The sequence below is a fragment of the Ammospiza caudacuta genome, chromosome 6 (assembly GCF_027887145.1).
Source record: "Ammospiza caudacuta isolate bAmmCau1 chromosome 6, bAmmCau1.pri, whole genome shotgun sequence".
Classification (NCBI taxonomy): domain Eukaryota; kingdom Metazoa; phylum Chordata; class Aves; order Passeriformes; family Passerellidae; genus Ammospiza; species Ammospiza caudacuta.
The window spans coordinates 37,515,183-37,534,466 of NC_080598.1; the positions used below are offsets into that span (position 1 = coordinate 37,515,183).

General features: G+C 33.5%; 1 protein-coding gene across 4 annotated transcripts in view; it reads right to left on the reverse strand.

Annotated features, from left to right (window-relative positions):
* NOVA1 (NOVA alternative splicing regulator 1) overlaps positions 1-19,284 on the reverse strand; it is a 140,841-nt gene that overhangs the window by 20,574 nt on the left and 100,983 nt on the right. For 3 of the 4 annotated variants that reach the window (XM_058806186.1, XM_058806189.1, XM_058806190.1), the window contains 2 exons: positions 17,888-18,054; positions 7,686-7,757 (listed from right to left, as the gene is read on the reverse strand). In XM_058806186.1, coding sequence (XP_058662169.1) covers positions 7,686-7,757; positions 17,888-18,054 — 239 coding nt within the window. The remainder of the gene's footprint in view (positions 1-7,685; positions 7,758-17,887; positions 18,055-19,284) is intronic. The other variant, XM_058806188.1, reaches the window with a different exon arrangement.

The window sequence follows — 19,284 nt, forward strand, 5'->3', positions numbered from 1 at the left end:
CACCTGTCTATGACTTCTCACCACCTGACGAGTTCTCAAAGCATGCAGAGGGCTGACAATGCATCTAGCAGTCTGCCTAGCCTAGCAAACTGTAGTGCTACACCATACCTACAGCCAGCTTGTGAAAATGAAAATATTTCAGGTAGCAGAAAAAACCCAATTAACTAACAAGGAGGATCTTCTAGGGCCAGGCCTAATCAGGCCTCACTCAACTAACACCTGACAGAAAAACATGGTATTGCCTTTTCTACATGACAGTCTGCTGTAAAGGATCTGTCCTGGTGTAACACTAAGGTCTACAGACTCAGTGTTTCTTCCCACATTCTCCCTTAATCATATAAATTCTGAACTCCTTAAAAGCCACTAAATTAAATTCCAAATAATTGAAAACTTGGAGTCAAACCTTCATCTGACTGATTATGCAGCAGAGAAACAACAATACAGTCATCCAGATTTGCATTCTGGAAATTGCTCTGCTTTTCTGTTTTCTCTGGGTTGTTCAAACAGAGAAGAAGGCACTCAGTGACTCCTTACCTGTGCACCTGAGAATATGGCTGGATTTTTCACCCAACAGCAGTTTTGAATGAAACAGTATTTCTACCATACTAAGCTGAGTATTAAGAACTCAAAGTCTCAGCTAACCTTGGTTAGATCACAGAGTAATATGTTGCCAACTTTCACTCTAGCTTATTTGGGACGGAACGTGAACATGGATATTATTTGAAATTTTAAACCACGCTATCCATTTTAATTTAGTATTGATAAAAGAATTGTACTTAAAAAGGAACTTAGAACATGAAGAAATTAAACATCCTTTGGCAAAGGGCATTTGAAAACCTGTATCATATTTTGACAAAGAGAAAAAATGTGTAGTCTCCAAATTTTCTATGTTCAATGATCCTTTTTCCTAAGCAGATAGGACCTTCTCTTAGTAGGGGGACATGGAAAAATGCCAAAACCTATATATCATATCTACAAATATTCATAAATGAAAGGACATCTTAAAATAAGCGAGGGACTTTTTGCATTCTTAAACAACTTAAACAAGATGATGATAACCCTAGCAGTCCAAACAGAATGCATTCAATCCAAAAAAGCATTCTCATTTTACATGTTCACTACAAAATATTTTAAAGTGAATAAATCCCATGAAAGTCATAAGTGTACTTTAAACAGCAATGACCTCAGCTTCTTAACTTAAGCAATACTGATTTAAAAATAGATTATTTGAATCAAAAGCAGGCTTCATAAAGTCACACAAAGATTTTTAGGTTTTCTAAATCATCTAAGTCTTCGTAAACGAAGACCTTCTCTCTTTTTTTTAATAAGCTTTGCTTTTATATGTGGGGGTTTTGTTTTGTTTTTTACCTTTGGATTTTTATCTATGGGGGAAAAACAACCAAAAACTCTAACAACCAGGTAGAGTTTAAAGCATGAGGAAGTATTGGTTTAAGGCATTTATCCACTTTAATAGAAGGTAATAGTAAATCTGTTCATTACACTGAGAACATATATCTTTTTGAAGGGGGGATGAAACAGGAAACTAAGTGATTCTAATTATTATCAAGCATATAATTCAAACAAAATACACAAACAAGGAATGACATTTTTACTTACAGGACTGAAATTGGCAGGTCATTTATGACATCCTATGAATAACATGCCAATAGTTTTCAGAGACTTAGCAGTGAGAATCTACATCTTTCCCCATTTCTCAGGAAAGTTCCTGACATTTCTCCTACATTTAAGACAGGAACAGTAAACAGTGACCCCTATAATTGTTGTGCAGGGGGAAAGAAAAAAGGAAATGAAATTTATATGGAATATAAACCCAAATTATTACCTACATACTTGTCCCAAGGGGAAAAATTGAAAGAGACAGTAAGAACAGTAAAATCCCCAAACTGTTTTGCATGTAAGATTTTTTAAATTGTTTAAACATTTTATATAATTTAAATATATATCCTAAGGAAACAATGCAAACAAGCACTGAGCTCAGATACTGAAAAATACTGGAGAAATGGTTAAAGGACAAAATAAATATATTAAAAGTTATGCATTAACACGAGGACGAGAAGAAAGTCTACAGTTAGTCCATGGAGGGTAGGTTACTTCTGCTTAGAGTTTAGACATGAAATGAAGGATTCCAGCTGTACATAAGCAGGAAAGGTTACATCTAAACCAGGGGAACCTCTACTGGAATCCTCTCACATGAACAGGAGAGTAATTCTTCCTAGCCTTTCAAGATATACGGTCTCAAGCATTATTTATTATGTGCCATCCACAGTGTGCCATAGGCACCTTGTAATCAAAAAAGGAACTCTGTCTTATTAAACTAAAAATAAAGCTGGTTCACCAAATACTTTAGTTATGGTCCATATAAAACACTGTCTATTAGATAAAGTCTCTTTCAAACAGAATATTAGGTTTGTGTTGTAGAACACTGACAGCATCATCTGGATGTAAATGAAATGGTCATATTTATCAGTGATGAATCAGATTGGCTGACAAGAGATCAAATTGTTATCTCAGAGAATTACCATAGCAAATATTCTTAGTAATCCAATGAAAGTTATATAATATTTTTAATTCTACAGCAACTTTTTAAGAATGGTAAATAATTTTATATTGACTTTGATCTTTAATACACAGTACTGAGATTTGGAAAGATCAAGTGATCCATCCAGCATTAGTCAAAAGAAAACAGATTTTCTCAACACTACCCTAAAAATTGACATTAAAATCAGGGAAACAAAAATAGATTAATATTACAGTTAAAATATCCAAGACATTATATCTTAAATAAGCCTCATATCAAAGTTCAAAGGCAAACTGAGATAATATCTCACTGACCTACAATGGCTGTGGAGTGTCCTGGGATCATCATTAAAACACAGTATTTGTGCATTAAGATTAAAGTACTGATAAAAAAAATATCATTTGAAGCTGGTTATTATACATATTTTAAAAATCCATGTCTTAATGATAACAGAAGATGGAAACAAAGGTTTCTTTCCTATTTCTCCCTCCACCTACCACAAGAAATTATATGTCAAATATGAGTTCATCAACCCTTTAAAAGCTGTCAGCATGCTTTACAGACTGCCTTTATTTTCAGATTCTACCTTTCTGTGAGGAATAAAAATATGAAACTTCTGCAAGCAATTTTGCAAACAGGGATAGGGTGGTTCTTTAAAGTCAGAGAGGGAGATGGGGTGCACCAATCATTACAATATCAATCCATCTCCCAGTTTCTAGTTATATGTGTACTATTATATCACACTGCAAGCTATAGACTTTGCATAAAAGAAAGAGGCAATGTAAGCCAAAAGCACAAATTCCAAATACCAAGATTTTAATAGCCATATGCTTGTGCTCTACCTGCTGAGTACAGGCAGTTCCAAGAACCCTGGCACAGTCCCATCATGTGAAAATGTTAAAAAGTATTATTTATTATAGATATTGCAGCAACAAGATGAGAAAGAAATGCTGAAACAAAAAAAGCAAACCTGAGGACTGAATGAACAAAATCTATACCTATCTGCACTCCAAAAACTTTATATTACATTGTACTAAATGATAAAATTTTCAGGTTTTGCATATTTTGCAATAACAAAGCAGCCAAAATGAAGGTATAATTGTGTAAAATAAAAATGCCATGGGAAAAAAAATAGTGCTTTTAAAAAAGTAAAAAGAAAAGGTTTATATAGTAAGTTAATGACTCAAAGTTTGCTATGATAAATCCTATTCTATTACTAAGCTTAAGCCTATCTAAATTGTAAAGCAAGGAAAAAGGACTCCTACCCATTACTCTCCTGACTCACTAGTAAGTATGAATGTGTGTTTTGGCTCTTTTATTCTCTTAAGCCAGTAGCAAAGGTCAGCAGTGGTACCAATTTCATGGAGAAAGGGAGGACTGGAGAAGGAGACATGCAAGTGTCCTTTACAGGTATATATCAAATAGGCAAAGGAGAAATAAAAACTTATATTTGTGTGTTTCTCCCTCTAAAATTAAGAGTAACATCAGTTACGCAGGCAGATAAAAAGAAAAAAATAATCTTGTGAAAGAATAAAAATATGTAAACAGTTTAATTACAGAAATACTAGTCTATCTAAAGTCAATTGTTAAAACAATTAAAACTTGTACCTTTACTGGGTTCTACAGAGGAAAAGCAAGCATGTTCTATATGATGTTTAGTGAATTATTTATCACTTAAGAGATGAAATTACCTCTTGAAGTGTACTTTGGAAAAGTGAAATTGATTTCCTCCTCCTGGTAAATAAAGGTAAAACTATATTCTGCCAGCTCCAGGGGCATCAGCAGAACAGTTTCACCATGGTAGCTATATGTCTATCAGTGTTTGGCTATAAACAGAGCTGACCAAGCTCATGAGGGTGTAACACAGAAGCTTTTAGTCTAAAAGTATAGAAAGATTGAGTTAGTTTCAGCAATAGGCAGACAGGAGGGGGAAAAAAGTTATTGGACATTCTACTGCCTCTAATTCTATTGCCTCTTTGGTTCCTTCTTCCTTGAGAACTTTGCAGAGTATGGATTTTTAATGTGAATGAAGGTCCAAGGAAGTTCCACTGAAAAAACAAGACATTTACAAGAATAATATTGGCAGATGCAGAACTTCCTGGAACAAAGAACTGAAGAGAAACACATTTGTGTGTGTTTCCAGTGAAGAGGTTTCTGTTGCACTCAAGGCAACTCAGTAAAATGCAAAACACGACAGTTCTAAAGAAACTTCTCTTCCACTAGATAAGGCATTTTCAGAGACTATCCTCTCCTTGAGAATCATAAAACAAGTAGTTCACGAACACTGGATTTTTCCAAAAACAATTCATCAAAAGCTGAAACTGCCATACAAAGGAGTTATGACCTCATCTGAATGGAGGCAAAGTGAGTCATTAAAAGGAAGATCTAATACAAGCCAGATTTCCTGCCTAGCTTCCTCTGACCTCTGTTGGCAGTGCTATTTTCTTCTTGTATTAAAAAGCGTGTCTAGAAATTGCTCAGACTCCGTCAGGGGAACTCAACTGACATGCTTGTGTAGCACAAGGCTCACATCAGCTGTTCTCATCAAAGCACAGACTCGACAATTCTCTAATCGCAATGACTTAGGGGGGAGTCCTCCAACCCAGCTTAAAAATCTCACTTCAACAGCAACCCAGCATGAAGTATTGTTTAAAGTTTGCTTAATCACCTTTCTAATCTTTAACATAAAATATCATCTTCTCATGAGTAAAACATTACATAAAATGGAATGATCTTAAGCCTAATATGCTACCTTATGCACACAACAGAGCGTGCTGTGAATTCATCTTACATCTTAACACTGACTTTCCTGACATCCATCCAGTTAACTAAGCTCTCTCGTGTTATCATAATATACCATCTTGTGAGAAAATTCCTACCTGAATGGTTATTTTTCTACTGAGAGCCGTCTTACACAGCCATATATCAAAACAAACATTTACTACCGTTCTCTCATACTCTCCTGATGGGTGTTCATGTGGCTGCAGATAGGTTTGAGGTGATTGTGTTGGAACCTATTTCCATGTGACAGCCGCAGTGCAGATACTTGTGGATACCCTGGTGCTGAATGCTAATCATCACTACAGCCTGGGAACAATTGCCAGTGATGTCACTTATCACCAGAACGAACAGAAAGGCCTTAATTGCCTTATCATGTGCTTTGTGCTGCTTGCTGGAATGGCTAGAAATCACTAGAAAATACGAGAAGGGATAAAATAATCATAAACCTGTACAAGTTTCAATAGTTAATAATAAAAGCAGTTCCAAAAGTCAATTAAGGAACTCATTACTCTTCTTCATATATACAGTTCTGATGCTGTTCAAAAAAGGTCTTGATTACTTGTATGAAAACTGAATTGAACACAGGTTATGAATAAAATGCATTAAAATATGTAATTTGGAATACAGACAGGACACAAAGCATACATGTCATTTGGCTTGTGAATTTAGCTACATTACTTGACAATATTCTCATAGAACAACTTTCTATAAGTATTTTTAGCTATCGAAAGGTCATTTAAAGTTTATACACTACACTATAATTCTAATAATATAAAATTCACAGAAGAGATGCAAAGTAGGTGCTTCTCTTATGCTAATTAATATGCTCAAATTGTATATCCTGTAAATAAAAGCACCTCTTCCTTTTTCTCTAAATAATGATCATCAGGATATACTTATAATTAAAAAAAAGTGTGAAAGAAAAGAAAGATAGTAAGAATCTGTTAAAAAACAACCCCTACACTCATTTTCGAAACCTTCTAATTAAAATAAACAAAATACTAAAATTAAGAGAGAGAGAATAAAAGCTGAACAGAGCTCATAATAAAACATCCCTAGGTGTTGGCAAAGATTTCATCTTTGTCATTTAATGATGATGAAGCCAAGTAACTGTTGCTGGAATGGAAGCAGGCTGATGAAGAAGGCTTTCAAGTTGAAGTCAAGGATATCACAACCTGTATTTTTCTTATTAGTTCCTCTATCTATACAATTTCTTCCTAAATTCTATTACTTTCTGTATTTGACACCCCCTTCAATAAATGTCATGTGTTGATCAAAGGTATAATGCTTTAATTTGCTTCTGTTCGTGTGAAATTGTTTGTTCATACACCAGCAAGTTCTAAGCAGTTAAAAAAATATCAGAGAATTAGTAATTAATAACAGTGTTAACTTTCAGGGAAAATTAGCTTGTGAAGTAAACTTTTCTCATATTTGATGTTATTTATGCAAGATCTAATAGCAACATTCAGCTAACTGAAACAGACTGTGGGAACGCTTAGCATATACTAAATACTTACATTATTCGAACACAAAGTACATTAAGTTTAGCAGTACATCAAAATAAATAAGTTACTTTTAAGCATGAAGAAGTTATAAAAAGCATGGTATGTAGCAATTTTTTACAGTTTTTATAGGGAAGATGAAGATAATATAATAGCTTGTGAACACAGTCAACTGGACACAGCCTTTTCCAGTTAAAATAAAAATAAATTAGTAGAATTGACATGCTGCTAAAAGGACAGTTTATGCATTTAAAAATACGATACGAATTAAACTTACTTAGATATGTTTAGAAAGTTTTCAGAGAGATTTAATTTTACTTCATTCTTCATCAATAAATTTTCATTTAAACTACTTTTTTATTTAAATAATGCCCCTATGTTACTGTCCACAGACACATTTCAAAATTCAGCAATAAGGAAGTCTGTTTGCCATTGCTGGGTTGAATTCCAGCTATTTAAGCGTGGGTTTAGGGGTAATTCTATTATAATTTAAAACTGATCAAGGAAGTAAATACGTGTGTGCATATATACACAAACATATATAAACCAAGAGTTACTCTGTCTACAAACACACCAGTTTTGTATCCTTGCATTTTATCAAATGGGGAAAAAAAAGCAACCCAACTACTTTAAAAGATACTTTGCTTTCATCAGAGATTTTAACAAAGCCCACCAAAATAAATTATAAGAAGCAAAATACTTTCAATTTACTTTACCAATTTCTAACAAGAGTTAGATATCTATGGTTATGGGTGTATATATGTGAATGAACGAATAAATCCTTAACCCACCATATCTTTTTCTCCAGTTTGCAAGCTGTCACCCGTGAAAAGTATGGTGTAGATGGTAGGATGATACTGTACCTGATTGGCTCTGGAGGTGGTCATGGGATCAGATGGAGAGGACTTGGTGGTAGTTGGGGAAGATGGCAATGTCTGGGAACAAAGCAGTTCAGGAGCAAATCAACCTTTACAAGCCTTAGACTGAACAGTTAAAAAAATAAATAAACCAACAAAATAACATAACTAGAAAATTAAAAGAAATAAAAAATGCCTAAGACAAAAATCTTTCTCCTACTCATTGGAACTTAATGGAATTTAAAGTCAATTGGATAAATAATGCATGTAAATATGCATGCTTATGCATGTAAAAACAAATTCATGACTTGAAATCAAGATGGTGAACTCACATAAATACTCAAAAATATGCTGACCACATGAGGAATATATTCTTTCCTCTCTCCTCCTCTTGGGGAAAATGAAGACTATAAGTAAACAAAAATTCCAGCAAGTTCAATGAGCACACTAGAAACAGTTATCAGTCTATGAACAAACAGGGCCAATGTCTGAAAGAAGTTAAGAGACATTTACTCTGGCACTTAATAAAGCACCATTGTACAGAAAGGACTTATAGCCAGCAAACTGTATTCCATACCTTACAACAGTTACGCTGAAGCTACCGCGTTTCTGGCTATATTCTAACTGCTAAAACATTCATTGATCTTTTTAAATCTAGAAGCAGGTGAAAAAATGTAAGCATCAATCTCGTGATGGATGAACATGCAACTAATACCTTCATAACAAATAACTACAAAATATTTATGATTAGTCTTAAAAACGTTCATTTAGTTGAGCAAAGGTCAACACCTTATTAGACTTCTGTGTTCAAAATAAACACAAAAAAGAATTAAGAGTCACATTTATTGATCATCTTTTCTAAATAATATACATATGCTTAACATTAATTCTTGAACATATTAAAAAAGCACTGCTCTGTTTAAAAATTTTATATACACATTTCTCTTAAAAGTATTAGATCGTGACAGAAGAACTCTTCTATTCTTTTTATAAATGTAGTAAAAAAGTAGAATTCCAATTTTCAAAACATAACATACAATACTTATTCAAAGCATCTTTGTGACATCTTTGCAATATATAAATATTATAATATATCAAAAATTACACTATTTTTATGTCAAGAAATAAGTGTTAAAGTGCTATACAATGGAATTTATCATATGCTCATATAATTACTAACCAAAACTATTTAGAAATAAATAAAGCAAATTTCACACTTTCAGCATTTCTGTTACTTACAATCATTGACAGTCCCTCATAAAATAGGTATACATACTTTTGCACTAAAACTCTTAATGCATATGAGAAAGCTGGGACACTGTGAATGCATAAAGTTGTGTATTAGCAAAATACGGGCTTGTACATATGCACACACAAATATTTTAGATGTATGTTAAACAGTATGAAGATCCATTTTTCATAGTTTGTACATAAACAGGCAGTCAAAACAGGAAAAATAAAACCTTAAGAAACAGGTCTCTATTTTGTGCTTCCAACTTGTTACTCATTGTAAAGCAATAAAAACAAATAAAAACAGTTTAAGCATCAACTGGGACTCTTTCACGATGGTTATGTAGAAAATACTATCATGTATAGGACCTTATAAAAAAAATGTAGTTGGCAAACTGCTGTTGCTCAGCAGGCACCCCACATTGTAAAAATCAAAGGAATTATAAAGGATTCTCCCATGTCTTAAAGTACCAAACATGGGACCATCATGAGGGGTCCATTTGTGAGGGGCTAGAATTATTTAGCAACAGATGTGTCTGATTCCACAGCGGTACACAGCTAAGCTTGTTCAGGTATAGAATTATACTTCTGATTTAGTGAGATGATGCAGTATTTCTCTTACCAAAGTCTGAAATTGCAATGAACTGATTTTTATCATTTAAGACAAAACAGGAAAAAATTACAAAAAAAATAATACCCAAAACAAAACAAAATTCCCAACCAAAAAGAATGAAGAATTGTTTATTGTCCCAATAGGTTTTCTTTATTATAGCTAAGTATTAAACTTCCATCCTGAAATCTCCAAAAGAAAAAAAGAAATTCTAACATATCTTGAGTAAAATGTTTCAGAAAACTGATAATTTGTGTTGTCAACACCACAGTTAACCAGCACATATGGTCCTGTATGTTGTTTAGGTATGCTAGGTTGCTTATTAAAAGGAAAAATAGTTGGTTCTTCACAGTCGTTATCAAACTTAACTAGAGGATTTATAGGGAAATATGTAGAACACTTCAACACTGGATAATGACAATCACTGATACCACAGATGATTTAAGAAACTGGCAACATCTCAATTTTCAATTAATATCAATCTTCCTAAAGCACAGAAATATATAGCCGTAATGAAAAAAGGAGGGATGATAAGAATTTCAGATGGCTGTTGAACTATAACATCTACTACGTAGAAGCATTTCATTATTTATTTGAGCAAAAGCCTGCTTAAAATACAATGGAAAAAACAGATTAATAAATTTAAAAGCAAAGACTGTCTTAATGTACAAGAATCGACTATGAGAAGTACCTTTTATTAAAAAAAGGCTAAATACTGAAAATAATTATTTTTTGTCTTGTTTACTTGGTGTTTTTTTCCTTTGTATATCAAGTTGTTTGTATTTGAGGCTTGATCGACATAACTACTTTTATATCTATATATATATGTATATACACACATACACGCACACATATATATATATATATATATATAAAATAATTGACACTATTTTGTAAGAATTAGTGTCTTTTCAAGCCTCCCTATAATTCTGAAGATACACCTATTTATTTTTCTCATATCAAAATAACACAGAGTGGTTTTTCAAACATTAAAAAGCCCCCACCAGAAACAGGCATTTGGAGTTTGTATTGAATTTTCACTGGCTGTTAAATATAATACAGTCTCAATTGCTTTGCAGAAACTTTTCAGCAAAATTGCTCCTTAAATTAGAAAGTTGGATTGAGATCAATATTCTGACTTATTATGCAGCATAGAATGCTTTAAAATTGGCAAATCTTTTGCATTAGGCAAGCACTCAAATTTAGTAGTTAGGTTTCTGACAATGAGATGTATAAACAGGTTAGAAATTGTAAGATGAATTTACATTACAAATTTCAATTTTTGAATCTGCTACTTCCATACAGTAATTGAGGATTTCCTGAAATTGCAGGTTGACTACTGATGTTATAGAAAAAAAAGTTAGAATTTCTACCACACACCACTTCTAAAACTTGCAGACTGTTTTTTAAGGTGTTTCTTGAATAGTATAATCTAAGCCATGAAGAAATTAAAGTTCTCTGTTTTCTTAAATACTATTACCTTTCCTAATACCTATGATACAATAATGGTTACAGTATTTTTGTTCTGACTTTACCCTTCTAGAACATGTATTTGAGAATACAGATTTTAAATATTTTAAAAGGAGCCTAATTTTAGAAATAAAATTCTGTTTTAATCATATTTGAGGTGTAGCATCTTCAGAAAGTCCAAGAAAATACTACTACTTTGTGCCCAAGCACTGACTGTATTGTGAGAGACTTCTCTCAGGGAGTACAATAAACTAAAGGGTGTGCAGAAATACGGTCAAATCACCACACTTCCATTCTTTATATTTTTTGATTAATAAAGTTAAGATATAGCTGCACCATGGCAATAATGATTACATACAGTCCACCTGCATGGTGTTTCAAAAGGTCTCTGAGTCCTCTTTGGATTACTATGACACCCTTATATAAATTTTTACACTACAGAAACTTCAATACTTACTCACACCATGGGTAATAAATATTAAAATTGTACTGAGACAATTAACTCTCAGTACTTACTAGTATATTTATATATTTACGACTAGAAAGAAAAGGCAGAAAATATTATTTGAAACAGGTTTACAGACATGAAGCATAGAAAGAAGATAATTTAAATGTGAAGGTGACTGTATTTACAGCTTACCATTTTCTAGTTTCTCACTACAAAGCTTGCCAAACAAAGGAGATCTTGGCAACAACATTACCTGCAATAAATAATTATTAAGACTAACCTAATGCTGAGTTTAGGTCCTGCATATATTTATATTGGTGGTTTTAATCACTGAAATTACTGTGATAAAACTACTTTGCTTAAGTCAATATTTTAATGCACTTTAGGAAAAGGTGTTATCTTTGAAAAAATTGTATTAAACAGTTGAAGACCTTCTGCAGTTAAAATGAGAAACAGAGAGGATTCTGAGGCCCCACTGCACAACTTACTGACTTAATAGACTTTCAACACTATCAGAGATAAAAGACTGCTGCTTTGCTAAACAGTCTTCTTCACATCTGCTGTGATCTCTTTTAATCTGTAACTCTGCCAAAAGATTCTTATCTTGGAGATGTCTATATAAATATATAACACGTTTCAAAAAATATAATTTGGCTAAAGAAATAATCAAGGATTAGCAATTTGCTTACAATTCAGACTGTAAAAAGGCTACTTTGATAACTTCAGTGACTTATGTTTTTTCCTACCTTTTCATTTCTGTAAAGAACAAATACAATAAATTTTGATTATATTTCAGTCTCTTTGCATTGGATTTTGCTTTTGAGTGGAAGAAGAGACAGGGCATAGGGAAATTCAAAAAGACTAAGAGGTAACTCATGTGTATTTATGAACTCTTGGGAACCTGACTTTGAGAAAGGAAATAAGTATGGTTAAGTATGATCATGAAGAAGGATTATCTCATGTTTTGTCAAAGACAAGAAGGGATAAGAAGCTTGAAGAAAACCACCAGGTTCCATTTGGATTACCAGAGCAACTCTGGATGAAAGGAACAATTTAGAATTACTATTACAGTAAAAGGCACAAAAAAGAACGAGGACCTCCTCTTTCATCTAAACTTGTCGCAGTAACATAGAACTACTACAAGATCCGGTGCTGTTACATAGAAATAACAGTAAACCCAAGTACATAACGAGGCACAGTCATGAGAAATCCTATAAAATACAGGTTTAAGGTGCAATCTAGAAGAGACGGTTACCTCTTCATTCTGGGATACCTTGGAATACAGAAAGATACACCAAAACTGCAAAGCCACCAGAAGGTATATAAGAGAACTTAAGAATTTTCTGAAGAACCAAAACACTACTGAAAATTTATGTGAAGTTGAATGCTACTGTTCATCCCTCAACAAAATATTCTATTCTCATTCCACTTTGAAGCACAGAAGAGTTAATAAACAGCTACTAACTTCACTGCATTCATAGACAAAGTTTTGCATAAATATTGAGATTGTATTCAACACCGCTGAAATAAAACAGAAAATAAAACTAGCGATCTGCCAGCAGAATTAAGCACATGAGGGACAGGATAAAGTACATATATTTTTATGGAATACTAAACTTTTGCCATTGGATTCAACATACAGAACTAAATAGCTTTTTTTAGTTCTTGCAACTTGTGAAGACCTCTGCATATCTTACTATACATTGCAGAATGACAGCTGGTGTGATTTTTCAGCTCTGTTCACAAGTGAAAAATGTTCATGAGAAGTTTTTAACTAGATGAAAAGATACTGTTATCGATGAAGCTACTTATTTTTTGTTTAAATGAAAACTTTAATTTTCTCATTCCACAGTTTAGTAGGATTTACTAGGTGACAGACTTTTTTCTTCAACAGATGATAAAGAAAAGAAAGGCTTCTCAGAACGCATAGGCTTTTTAAGCAACCAATGAAAGTTTCTTCAGGAAGGAAGAACCTGAGCATATTGGTGGATTAAGAACTGAATACAATCCAGCAATGTGCCCATGCAGGACAGAGAGCAAACTGCACCCTAGGCTGCACTAGAAGAAGCGTGTCTATGAGGATGAGAAGTGATTCTGTCCCTCTGCTCTCGTGAGACCCTACCTGCAGGGCTGCATCTACCTCTGGGACTCTCGAGATAGGAGAGACACCTGGATCTGCTGGAGAAGATCCAGAATAGGTCCACAAAGATGATCAGCGACTGGATGCACCTCTCCTATGAAGACAGGCTGAGAGAATTGGCATTGCTTATTCTAGAGACAGGAAAGCTTCTTGGAGACTGTAGAGCTGACTTTCGTCACTTAAAGGGGGCCCATGGGAAAGATTGGGACAGACTTTTTATCAGGTGGAGTAGTGACTGGACAAGGGATGAGGTTTTCAACCTGGAACAGGTAGATCTAGATTAGATATTAGGGGGAAGCCTTGCTGTGATGGTGGTGAGGCACCAGAAGAGGTTGACCAGATAATCTGTGGATGATCCATACTTGGAACTGTTCAGGTTTGATAAGGCAACCTGGTCTAGTGTTCCTGGCAAAGGGGTTGGATCTAGATGATCTTTAATTTGCCTTCCAACTAAAACCATTCCATGATTCTATGAAGTCTACTGAGTCTTTATAGTCTGAAGAACTCATAATCCAAACCAACCACCCTCTCCTCCATTTAAGCCAATATTTTTAGCTGTGTATTCTTAAATTCAGGTTCTATATAAGCATTTGAAAGAAAATTTTTTTATTTAAAAATTATTAAGTTTTTACTTTTGTTGTTGATGAACATTTCTGGTGTAAAAGCAGTTGTTTTCAAAAGAGGAACATGAAATTACAGATCTGAGTTCAGACAATAACTTTTGTAGGTTTTGAATAAAGCAACTGGGACCATGATTAATAAACAGGAGTCTAACTCATGAGACATTAATTATCTATCGAAAAAGCTGAAGTGAAACTGGTTCCAGTGAAAGTTTTAATTGGACATTCTATACAGGAAAGTTTATTTATACAATAAAGCAATAAAGTTTTCTTCCTTGATTTATGAGGAGGAAATTCTAATTCTTTTCTATGTTTTAAAAGACCCACACATTTCATAGAATCAAAGAATCATTCAGGTAGGAAGGGATCTCAGAATGCCAACAGTGCAAAGTCCTGCTTAAAACAAAATTATCTTTAAGATAGGTCCTCTTTCCTTCCATAAATGCACAGTTCAGCAATGGCCATCTCTGTTTCACGTGCTTCCTGGACAGGCTGCTACAACATCTGCTACCTACTAACTGAAAGCTGGAAGAAAAATTCAACTAGCCTACAGAAAAGTTGTAATAATTTCTGAAGTAGGTGATAAAATCAATTTAAGCAGCCTTTTCCATTGTTCATAAGACTTGCTATTAATTTAGAGGTGAAATTTAAAGCTTTGGATGCTGATTACAAAGACTAAACAGCTCAGGCTCATGATGTCTCATGAAAACATGTTTTTGTTCCTGTGAGATATGATACGGTTTGAAAGAGTTTGTATGACACTAATTTATAGAGAGAAAAAGGAGGCTAAATGCTCATAGCAGTTTCTGGAAAGAAAAAGGGCACAGGAACCAGCTGGTTGTTGTTTAATGGTACTTATAGAAATAGCAGATGGTTGACATCCATGGAGATTGTCTATGTTGTGTAGATATAGAAGATACAAACATTTTTCAATTAAACATCTATCAGAGCTACTTGGAGGAGAGAACTCCCTGGTATCTACTGATAAATCCAAAGGATTAGGAGAGACAAAAAAACAAGCTGGAGGAGGCTCAAAAGGAAGCGCATAGATTTGCTTTCAAATCTTCTGCAGCTGAAAAAGCTGAAGCTAAAGGGACAGAAGGTTCAGACAGTGATTTCCATTAGCAAGGAGAGATGCCAGAGTCAGCCCCTCTGTGTGCCGTGCCTTTCCAGAAGACACAAAGTGCTGAGGTTCAAGTAGTCAGCAAAGGTCTTACCTACTGTCTTTCTTCGTTGAATCTATAACCAGAAATTTTCTTTCTTGGCTCCCTTCCCTGGGGTGAATGTTGATAAAGCAGCCCAAGACAGAGAAATTACAACAGAGAAATGGGAGCTGCATTCTCATACAGATATGAGTGGCTTTGCAAGACTTTAACTACTGGAATCTTTATTCATGGGGAGATAACTACATCTTCTTTTTGACTGAAACATTTTCAGCGTTCCTAAATGAAAGTTGATCAACTTTAAATTTTCTTCAATCTTCAATGTAATACTTTGTGTGCCAGTGTTCTTGGGTAACATTCCGAGATGAGAATAATCATGTAAAATTTTGCATAAAGGAAGAAATTACAAAGAATAAAGCTTATTTAAAAAAAATCAAAATTACTAGTATTAAAATTTTACTAATAATTTTAATTTATTCATACTCTCAAGAAAATAAGAATGCTAGAGTTCTAAATCACGGCAGCCTGTTATAAAATATTATTCACTTAAATTTTTAATTCAAGGTATTATATCTTTCATTAAGGTACAGTATACTCTGACACTGAAGAACAGATTAATTCACTCCAAATTCTACCTAAGAACTAAGCTAACAATTTCATCTCTTGGTAAAAATAATGGATTTTAGGTTTGAGTCAATTTTAGATTGAGTCAATATTTATAGTGTGTTAATTTATCATGAACAGATATTGCCTCATTAAAAGAGAATTTAGCAATTCATTGTAGTTAAAATTGCTTAACATATGTACATGCATATCCCCAAATATTTGATGTTATATTATGCACCTGTATGTATACAAGTATTATATTTATATTTTAAGATGCAAAGCTAGTATACATGGTACTTTTAGTCTGTCTTAGCTTCATTAGTAGTGACTGCATTCACTAATCCATCCCTCCAGAATTTAAGTGAACTTAACATTTCAAAACAACAAATCCCAAACTAAACAAATTTTCAAAAAAGAGGAAAAAAGTTTAAAAAGAAAAAAAAACCAGCAAAAACTAAACAAACAACCAAACCAACCAACCAATCAAAAAACAAGCCCCCAAAATAAAAGAAAAACAACCTCAACAACTTTGCAAATACATTTGCTGAAGAAATGTGTGGACAACAGGATATATCATCTTCAGACACAAGAGAGTAATTATTTAGGCATTTCACTAAAGAGCTCTGTACTCTAGTTTCTCAGGATCTTACTGACTTACCTAAAAAACTAGCTTCATTTCATTTCAAAAGGGGAAAACCACTTTTTATTGCAATAGAAAACACTCATTTCCCACTGGATTAAGAAATATTGGCATAAAAGCCAATATTTTATCAGCAGAAAAGTCACTCAAAATATAGATCAATTTCAGATCTTTATCTTTCGGGCATAATAATTTTCATGTCTAGTAATTGAGAAACTAATCTTATAAAATTGGGGGCTTTCCTTTTTGTATTTTATTATCAATTATCTAGAGTAATTTGTATGCAAAATTACTGCATACGGGAAAAAAAGTACTTGTAAGTATTAGAAATCATATAAATTGTTTATGCATAGTTTCATCCATCCAAAGCAGTCTGTTGCAAACTCATCCTGCTCAAAAACATCTTTATATAAGCATTCTGTGTAAGTCACTGTATACAAAGTAAAATAATTGCACACAGTTACCAAATTATAGGAAAACTGAACCTTACTAGCATAGAAGGACAAAACAATCTTTTCCCACATAGGATAGATGAGAAACTAAAATCTTTCCTCTACAGGACAGAGAGACAAGAAAAAATTTCACTAATAACTTTAAATCCTGTATGATGCATATTTCCCATTCTCCTTACAGAGCAAATTTTTTTAAAATTAATTTTTTTATTGAAAATCAAAGAATAAAGAATTGGGGCAATAATAGCTTGCAAATAATTTTCGCAGTAGCCAAAGATTTTGAATGAAGTCAGTAAAAAATAGGCAAAAAGATGCCCAAAAATAACATAAAATGAAATTGTAAAAAACTTCCCAAGTAAATTATCCTTAGGTTTTCAAGTTCTTACAGGCAAGACTTTAAATTACCTTATTTAGGGCCTAAAAAAGAAGCTAACTTTTTTCTTTTATTTATATACATAAATGAAGAGAACAATCAGTTAATATGTGATTTTTAGTAACACTTAAGATTTACAGAGGGTTCACCATTTAAGATTAAAATTCAGCAATTTTTAACTGAGACCTAGAGGTCTATTATCAACTTGTACAATAAAAAAAAGTTTATGAAAAAAACACATTAGAGCATGGCGCTGGAATTTATAAAATACTGTCTAAAAGAACTGCTGAGAAACATGGAACATGTAAGTACAAGGAAAAAAAAGAGTACCAGCAAGTTAATAAAATCTAAAGTAACATTTTCATAAAGAACATGTTATGTTTACCCCTTCCAGCACTAAAGCTTTAAGACTTGTAAGGAGCTGCTGTGACTCTCTATTCCCAAGCAAAAACTCACTTGTTTGATGCGGTCTGGATTAACAGTGGTCTGAGGCTGTAGGATGCTGACAGGCTCTGTCTTGGCCACGTTCTGAGGCATTTCTCGAATCTTCTCTGCAATGAAGCCATGAACTGCATTTAGTGCTTCCACTGTTCCCTGGATCAGACACACCCGCTCCGTCGTACCTGCAAATACCAAAAGGCATCTGAATGCTGAGGACTCTTCAAGGTCCCACAGACTGCTTCAGCTAGGGCACAAAGATGGTGCTCAAAGGCAATGCTGCCAAACCAATGAAAAATACCTCCCTAAAAGTACACATGACAGATTTCTGAAAGATAACATACTGACAATGAGAAGGCATTGTAAACAGCTATTGGTGTAGATCCCACAATCACCAACTTTCCAAGTCAGCCTGGTTAACATCAGTCAGAATACTCATAGCCCTCTTCCAAAATGAAATTGTTCTGTTTGTGCTACAGAAAACCAACACCAGTTCTTATCTATTGATTTCTTGTTTAAAAACATCTACAAGATGGCTGAAGATGGATGCAGAACTGTTGAAAAATAGTTCCTTGATTCTTTTTATTGTGATGAGACTGCTTTTAGATGATTTTATATGACTAAACAAATATAAAACCTTTCAGTACCAATCTGAAGGGTAAGATTATAACACTTCACTGAAACAATCCATGTTCTGTATTCCACATATCAAACCCCTTAAATAGGTTCCAGAAAATCAGTTTTCACTTGAAAAACAGGATCTGACAGGAGTTAGAAAAAAACTCTCCAAACCCCTCAAAACCAACTTAAAAAGGAATATTGTAGTTTCCAATTTCATTCTACAGGAATACCAACATATGACAACCTACACACTCAAGTAAAACTGCCTTAGAATTTCACATAATCCATACTTTCAAAAACATATTCTTTACACTTCCAATATACACAATTTTTTTATATTCATCACCTCACTGTTGTCTTCAAATATCAGTAGAACAGTTCTATTAACAGAAGACAATTATAAAATGAACTATCAAGATATTGGTGTATTCCTAAAAATATAGTAGTACCTTAATACTGATTGTGTTGTAAACATAGGCCAGATACATATCTCTTTTCAATGTCAGTGCATATTTTGCTTCAAGACTATGGAGAACGGGAGCAAAATAACAAATCTGAGCCATAGAATTAGCACAAAAATAAATAAAATAATATTTTTCATTTATATATTCCTAGTAAACACTATTGATATAAGGTCACAAATTATTCTTTTCTCACATAAAATTGATTCACTCTACATAAGAAAATGAAAATGGCAATGCAATGATGTGGCAAATATCAACAAGTTTGCAACAATTTCTGAAATTCACCACATGTTGGTTGGCCTCACTTCCACTGTGCAATCTGCAGGGAAC